The sequence below is a fragment of the Arachis ipaensis genome, chromosome B9 (assembly GCF_059453495.1).
Source record: "Arachis ipaensis isolate K30076 ecotype BB chromosome B9, ASM5945349v1, whole genome shotgun sequence".
NCBI lineage: Eukaryota > Viridiplantae > Streptophyta > Magnoliopsida > Fabales > Fabaceae > Arachis > Arachis ipaensis.
Genome location: NC_142444.1, coordinates 74,763,346 through 74,770,842, shown reverse-complemented (window position 1 = coordinate 74,770,842; position 7,497 = coordinate 74,763,346). Strand labels below are relative to the sequence as shown.

Sequence of the window (7,497 nt, the reverse complement as noted above, 5' to 3'; positions counted from 1 at the left end):
GTGTTTTCCAAGCTTAGTAACAACCAATCATGTTCCATTGCACAATCCTGCGGAGTGGTCAATGTTTCTTAACAGCATAATTGGTGTTCCAACTTTTAGTGTTAACTCATGATTAGGGACACCCGAGCACTTGATTGTGTTTAGGAGTTCAGGAGTATGTATTGAAGCCAATAAACCATTATTAGGCTCTGTGGGGCATGCCTTATCAGAGCTAAAATATGTTTACGCTTCAGCCGGATTTAAACTCATCATGTAGTTGTTGATCTCATCAACTAACTGCAGTGTTGGTGCAAGGATAGCTCGATCTTCAATCTGTTGGTCAATATTTCTTCCTGAAAAGATTTCATGATAAGTTACTCTACATATTGCTTCAATTGGGTCTACCCAATCGGAAACCAATATGTCATCGGGAATGACAACCTTTTCACCTGTATTTGATCGTGACCCTTGGTTGCCGTCACCTATACTTAGTATCCAATCAGCAAATTCTTTCAACTCAGATGACCTTGAGTTTGAATCACTTGATTTTAAGCGCATGTTCTTTGAAAGTGTCAAAAGCTTGTAGTCATCCCACAAGTATGATAAGTTGATAGTGGCATTGACTATCTCTTGCCTAGACACTTTCGGGATGACTGAAAGTATTTGGCGAAAATCCCCCCCAAAAACAATTGTCTTTCCTCCAAATGGCTGCTCCAAGCTATCTGTGTTATTGAACCTTAATATGTCATGCATGGTTCTGTCAAGAGCTTTAATACAGAATCTATTTACCATATATTTCTCATCCCAAATTATCAACTTTGTCTTAATCAAAAGCTCAGTTAATGCACTCCCTTGCTTAATATTGCATGTTGAGAATTAATCTATGTTAAGTGGTATTGCAAAATGTGAGTGAGCTGTCCTGCCTCCAGGCAACAAAAGTGATGCTATCCCACTAGATGCAACTGTTAGAACAATATGTGATCTAGACCTCAATGCAGATGCTAGTGTCTTCCAAACAAACGTTTTTCCTGTCCTACCGTACCCATAAAGGAAAAATACTCCACCTTTCCCGGTTTGAACTGTAGTAATGACTTCGTTATATACTTCTTTTTGTTCATCAGTTAATAGTCCTAAGTAGGTTACATGCTCTGCAGCTAGTTTCTGCCGATCGTATCTGAGTTCATCGCAAATTAACCTATTCATGCCATTGGGATACAGTAAATTGTTACATTGGTTTGTATCTGGCATAGGCATTGGTGGAAAATCTTTTAGACTCTTGTTGTATTTGTTAAGTATATTCTCAATCTCCATTAGGGTCAAATCTTTGATCTCATCCTCTATGAGGACTAACGCTGTGTACATAATAGCAACATATATGTCAAATCATGTATTTGATTAAGAAAAAATTGTTAACTCAAATCGTAAACACTTGTAAAACCTTGCTTCCAACAATTGGTCAAATTTTACAAATTTTTATTTTCTTTAATAAAGTGAATCTAATAAAATGAGTCCAAATCACTAATAAATCTAATACCATGTATATTAAATCTTATTTTCATATCCTCTTAATTCATACTATTTATTATTATGCATGAAGTTATATGTTTAGGCAAGCCATAGCAAGTTGTACATGAATTGATATACACTTGTATTCTAAAAATTCTACCAATAAATATGTAGATGTTAATTCTTATGTCATAAATAATCACACTATCCTTATAATGCCACAAAGTTCATAAATACCTTGATTATCGAGTAGTCTCCTGTGTCTATGAAGTATGTCATCACATAATAAAGTGCATGTTTCTTCCCATACATGTTCAGGTCTGTCCATTGAATTGGAAAATAACAATGTAGCAAAAAGATTCCTTAAGTATGTACCTGACCCCAAATAACTTGCTTCCACTATTGCTTCAACATATTCCTTATCATCATCTAAAAGACCACGTGCATAACATGCATCTTTGAATGATGAGTATACAACACTATCTATAGTTCGAATGTCTTCATAGCAAGTTGGTCCCCTAATGTAATTGAGTAGTAGTCTTAGGTAATATCTCTCACCAGATCCAGGAGGCACAAAGAAGATTCTTCCAATTACAGCATGGCTCTTCTGAGGCAACCACACACTTTCCTTTGCCTTCCACACAAAATGTATAGGGAATTCTGCATAAGTTAGCGACCTTGCTTCTGAGTAGATCTTGTTGGCTTGAAACCAACAGAGAAACATAGACTATTTGACAGATGCTTCTCGGATCACATCATCGAGCTTTTTATTATCTTTAAAGATAAAGTTTTCTTCATCGGTAAGTGAAATCCTAGACGAACAACCGAGGGATCTCTGTAGTGTATGTTGTAACCAAAGATCCTCCAAGCAGCTTCACACGGAGAAATGTAATTGCAATCATAGTACATACTGACTTCATCATAGTCATCCATGTTCTCTTTGTCTGCAGCACTTTTATAAAATGAAGCCGTTACACGGTCATGACCTTTATTCACATATTTGAACAAATACTTAATAGATCTTGACTGGTTACACCACTCAACATTAATATGGGCACCATATCTCATGAGTAGAAACCTATTGTGTGGTACCACGTAACGGCTGTCAAGATCGACTCCTGATTTGTTGATAGCCTTTCCATCTTCTCTTCATCGATATACCGGGTAATCATCATCGTCGATAGTAGTACTCTCAACAAACCTCTTAGGGAAGTGTCGAATGCATTTAGCATTTTCCATACATGGTGAATCTTTCTTTGCCACTCCACAAGGATCATGCATCATGTGCTTTTCGACTGCATCAAAGTATTCAGGGTCTGTCTCTTTATCGGGTATCTCAGCTGATATAATCTTATCAATATCTTCGGCAGTGGGAAATTTGTCATCCTTGTGTAAGAATAGTAGAATGTATGCATGTGGTAACCCATGTTTCTGGAATTCAATTGTATACCACTGTAAGATTCATAATGAAAAGTTCAAATCCATGACAAATAGACTCTCATACATAAAACATTATAGCTATTGCTATTGGAAACTTGAGCCATGACATAATTGGTTTTGACTGGACATACCTGCACTAACTCTACCAAAAACTTTGTTTGCTCGGACATCTTTAATTAGTGTATCTAATTTTGCCTTGAAAACCCTACAAACAATATCGGGTCGATCTTGTGGATTTAACTCTCTATTATTCAAAAAATCTTCAACATCAGGCCACTTCGGATTGCACGTGAAGGTTATGAAGAGGTCTGGATAACCAACAGCCATACATATTGCCATTGCATCCTGATAGTTTTGTATCATATATCCATGTCCTCCTGTGAATGATGAAGGCAATATTATACGCTTGCCACATGATGACGGCGTTGTTTCTCCATTCAGTACTGTTTCCTTTACTCCCTTGTACATCTCACACCTTAATTTCTCTTGGTCGCTGTGTATGTAGTTTTTCCTTGATGATTCAATCATGGAGTACCCATTAACCAAAAACTATTGAAAGAGTTTTCTTGAGTATAATAGTGGAGATCTATCGGCTAGTCTTTCTTGTATACAAAAAGCAAAAAATTCTCTCATTGACACCTCCTGTCGTCCTTTACCACGGTTATGGTGTCTTTTATTTAGCGGTATATCTTCCTTGTATCCATCCTCACCATAAGGAAATAGCAGGGGATATTATAATCCCATATATGCTGGATTGAGTTGATTAATCCTTTGTAATTTTCTGCTCTGTGTCTCCACAACAATGTCTCTGTCTATCTTGTCAATATCAAAATCACCGATAATCAATGCAGCAACCTCATCTGTTGATGGTAAGTTATATCTTCTACCATTGATTCACAGGAATTTTCCTTTCACAAATTTCCTACCGGCAAGTACACCGGATTGTCGTCAAGAAAAACTCACTGTAGAGTGAGGTCGAATCCCACAGGGATTGGTAGATCGAGCAATGTTAATTGGAGAATTATGTTAGTTGAGCAAAATTGGAATTGAATTGGAAATTGTAGAGAATAAAATTGGCAAAAAACTTAAATTGCAAGAGATTAAATGGAAGAAATTAAATTGCAGGAAAGTAAACGACAGAATCTTAAATTGCTGGAAAGTAAATGGGAATGGTGATTAAGCATGAAATTAAAGAGCAGTAAGTAAATAGAATGGGTAAGATCAGAGAGGGGGAATCATTGGGGTCAGGAGATGTATAATTCTCCAGATCAAATTCATTTTCATCTCTTCTGCAATCAATGCATTCATTGATCTCCTTGGCAATCTTAAGTGATTGGATCCCAATTCCTTGGCTCACCAATCTCTCTAAGCATGAACAATTGCCCAATTCCTTGATTTAAGTGCTTATGGGAAGAGATGAAGTTTGGTCACTGATTATACCACACGAATTCATAGATCAAAGTGTTGGAAGGATTACATGTCACTATATCCATCCAAACCCCAATCTAATCCAATGTGAGAAAGTATTTCTATCATGATCTCCTCATTCCTCTTCCAAGGTTCCGAAGATATCCAATTATGAATAGCTTCTTTCCCAAGATAACTATTCAATTGGATGAAGAACAAAAGCTTTCTAGCAGAATCAAGGGAAAAGAAAGAAGAAGATGAATTAAAACTAATGTTGATCCATTGAATTACACAGAGCTCCCTAACCCAATGAAATGGATTAGTTGTTCATAGCTCAATTCAATTTACAGAGAAGAAGAGTGCAGGAAAATAAAAGCCTAGCTAGAAAGTAAAAGAAAAAGAAAGTACATAAACAAAAGGAAAAAGTGCAGAAGAAAAATAAACAGAGTGCTGAGCTCCCAGAGCCCCCTCAGGGCCTCCCGAAAAGCTCCTTTCAATCTTCAACAATTCTTCTATTTATAACCTTCTTCTCATCTTCAGTTGGATCAAGTATTTGGATGTGGGCCTTGGCCTTGATTGAAGCAATGAGGAATGATTCTTAGTGATGGGCATTGGCAACTAACTTTCATATTCTGTATAGGTGCAATTTGGAATTGATTTGGCCTTAACGTTGGTGATCACGTTTGAGGGCAAACATTGAACCAAATGTCCTTTGAAAAATAGTTTCTGGTTTGCTGCCATTGACGTTTGATCCAACGTTGGAGGGCCAAGGTTCTGCTATTCACGTGTACGCGTGACCTACGCGTACACGTGAATGGTCAAATTTGCCATTTCACGCGTGCCCGTGCGCGTGGTTGGGCTGAAAAAGTATGTCGACGCGTACGACGTGTACGCGTCGATGCAAAATTTCCAACTCCCATTTTTGAAATCTTATTGCGGACTTTAGAGGCTAGCGTTTGAGGCAACTTTGGCCTCCAACGTTCGCACATCCACGCATGCGCGTCACCTACGCGTGCGCGTGGATGCCAAATTTTCAAATTCCAAAACTGAATGTTGCACATCAAGCCTTGGGACGTCCTTTTGTCCTCTTGCCAACATTGCAAATTTCATGCTTACTATATACTATTATATATGGTTGGAAAGCTCTGAATGTCATCTTTCTAATCCAATTAGAATCACCTCAATTGGACATCAAAAACTCAAGTTATGCTCCTTTGAAGGGGACATGGTCGCTAGCGTCGGTGTGCAACGTTAGAGTCAACTTTGGCACACCAACGTGGTCGAAAACGCTTGGAACATTGCCTGATTCGGAAGCTCAATCGTGCTGTCCACCCCATACTATTATATATTGTGGAAAAGTCCTGAATGTCTACTTTCCAATGCCGTTGGAAGTGCATCATTTGGAGCTTCACAACTTGAGTTATAGTCCATCGAAGGTGCAGAGGTCAGCTGGCCTTACTACAGGTTGGTACCATGTTCGTTTATGCACATTTCAGGGAAGTTTTATCCCTCAATTTTTGTGTCCACCATGTAGTTCCATATATTCTTGGAAATCTCTAGATTCCTAATTTCCAATGCTTTTGGAACCACCTCATTTAAAGCTCTGTAGCTCAAGTTATTCTTGTTTAAAGTAGACCCCTTCAGGCTATGGGGAGAAACGTTTCCAGCAACGTTGGAGCACCAACTTTGGCTCCAACGTTGCTTCCCTTTGCTTCCTTTCATGGCTTTCTTGTTGCTTCTTTGCCTTCCCTTTTCTTAGCTTCTTCTTACCTATCATCAACCAAACAAAATGCATCAAAGTATTGCCTTAATCATAAGATAATGTATCATTCATAGCATCAAACAATTCTTTGCATAAATCTCATGAAAATGCACAAAATTAACAATGTTTGATTGAATCAAGACAAGCATGAGTTTCTCATCCAAATACCTACTTTTTGCCTAAGAAATGCATGAAACTACTCTAAAACAAACAAAAAATGGCTTGTGAAACTAGCCAAGATGCCCTGGCATCACAACACCAAACCTAAATCTTGCTTGTCCTCAAGCAAGTGATAGAACATGAAAATACAAGAGATATGGTGTGCGAAATCGTGATCATTCCATTCTTGGTAACGGCGCTAAAAACTCAATGCGCACATAAATGCCACAGACACATAACTGGGTGAACCTTTTCCAATTGTGACTCAGCTTTGCTAAAGTCCCCAATTAGAGGTGTCCAGGGTTCTTAAGCACACTCTTCTTTTGCTTTGGACCTTGACTTTAACCGCTCAGTCTCAAGTTTTCACTTGACACCTTCACGCCACAAGCACATGGTTAGGGACAGCTTAGTTTAGCCGCTTAGGCTAGGATTTTATTCCTTTAGGCCCTCGTATCCACTGATGCTCAAAGCCTTGGATCCTTTTATTATCCTTGCCTTTTGGTTTTAAGGGTTACTGGCTTTTTGCTCTTGCCTCTTGGTGTTAAGAGCTTTTGGCTTTTTCTGCTTGCTTTTTTTTTTGTAAGCTTTCTGTATTCACTGCTTTTTCTTGCTTCAATAATCATTTTTATGATTTTTCAGATTATCAAATAACATTTCTCTTGTTCATCATTCTTTCAAGAGCCAACATATTTAACATTCTTAAACAACAACTTCAAAAGACATATGCATTGTTCAAGCATTCATTCAGAAAACAAAAAGTATTGTCACCACATCAAAATAATTAAACTAATTTCAAGGATGAATTCGAAACCATGTACTTCTTGTTCTTTTGTAATTAAAACATTTTTCATTCAAGAGAGGTGATGGATTCATAGGACATTCATAACTTTAAGGCATAGACACTTAAATACTAGTGATCATGAAGACAAAAACATAAACAAACATAAAGCATAAAAATCGAAAAACAGGAAAATAAATAAACAAGGAGATTAAGGAATGAGTCCCCCTTAGTGAGGGTGGCGTCTTCCTCTTCTTGAAGAACCAATGGTGCTTTTGAGCTCCTCTATGTCTCTTCCTTGTCTTTCTTGCTCCTCCCTCATAGCTCTTTGATCTTCTCTAATTTCATGGAGGATGATGGAGTGCTCTTGATGTTCCACCCTTAATTGTCCCATGTTGGAACTTAATTCACCTAAGGAAGTGTTGATTTGTTCCCAATAGTTTTGTAGAGGGAAGTGCATCCCTTG

General features: G+C 37.9%; 2 protein-coding genes across 2 annotated transcripts; both read right to left on the bottom strand.

The window, feature by feature from the left end:
- Positions 1–222: 222 nt before the first annotated feature.
- On the bottom strand, positions 223–732 carry LOC107615565 (uncharacterized). The gene has a single exon (XM_016317619.1). The coding sequence runs from the start codon at positions 730–732 to the stop codon at positions 223–225; it is 510 nt and encodes a 169-aa protein (XP_016173105.1).
- Positions 733–855: 123 nt separating this feature from the next.
- LOC107615564 (uncharacterized) lies at positions 856–3,453 on the bottom strand. Its single transcript, XM_088499038.1, has 5 exons — positions 3,139–3,453; positions 2,647–2,937; positions 2,397–2,511; positions 1,861–2,187; positions 856–1,331 (listed from the first exon to the last, which is right to left on the bottom strand). The coding sequence occupies exons 1-5, from the start codon at positions 3,451–3,453 to the stop codon at positions 856–858; spliced, it is 1,524 nt and encodes a 507-aa protein (XP_088355164.1).
- Positions 3,454–7,497: the final 4,044 nt, after the last annotated feature.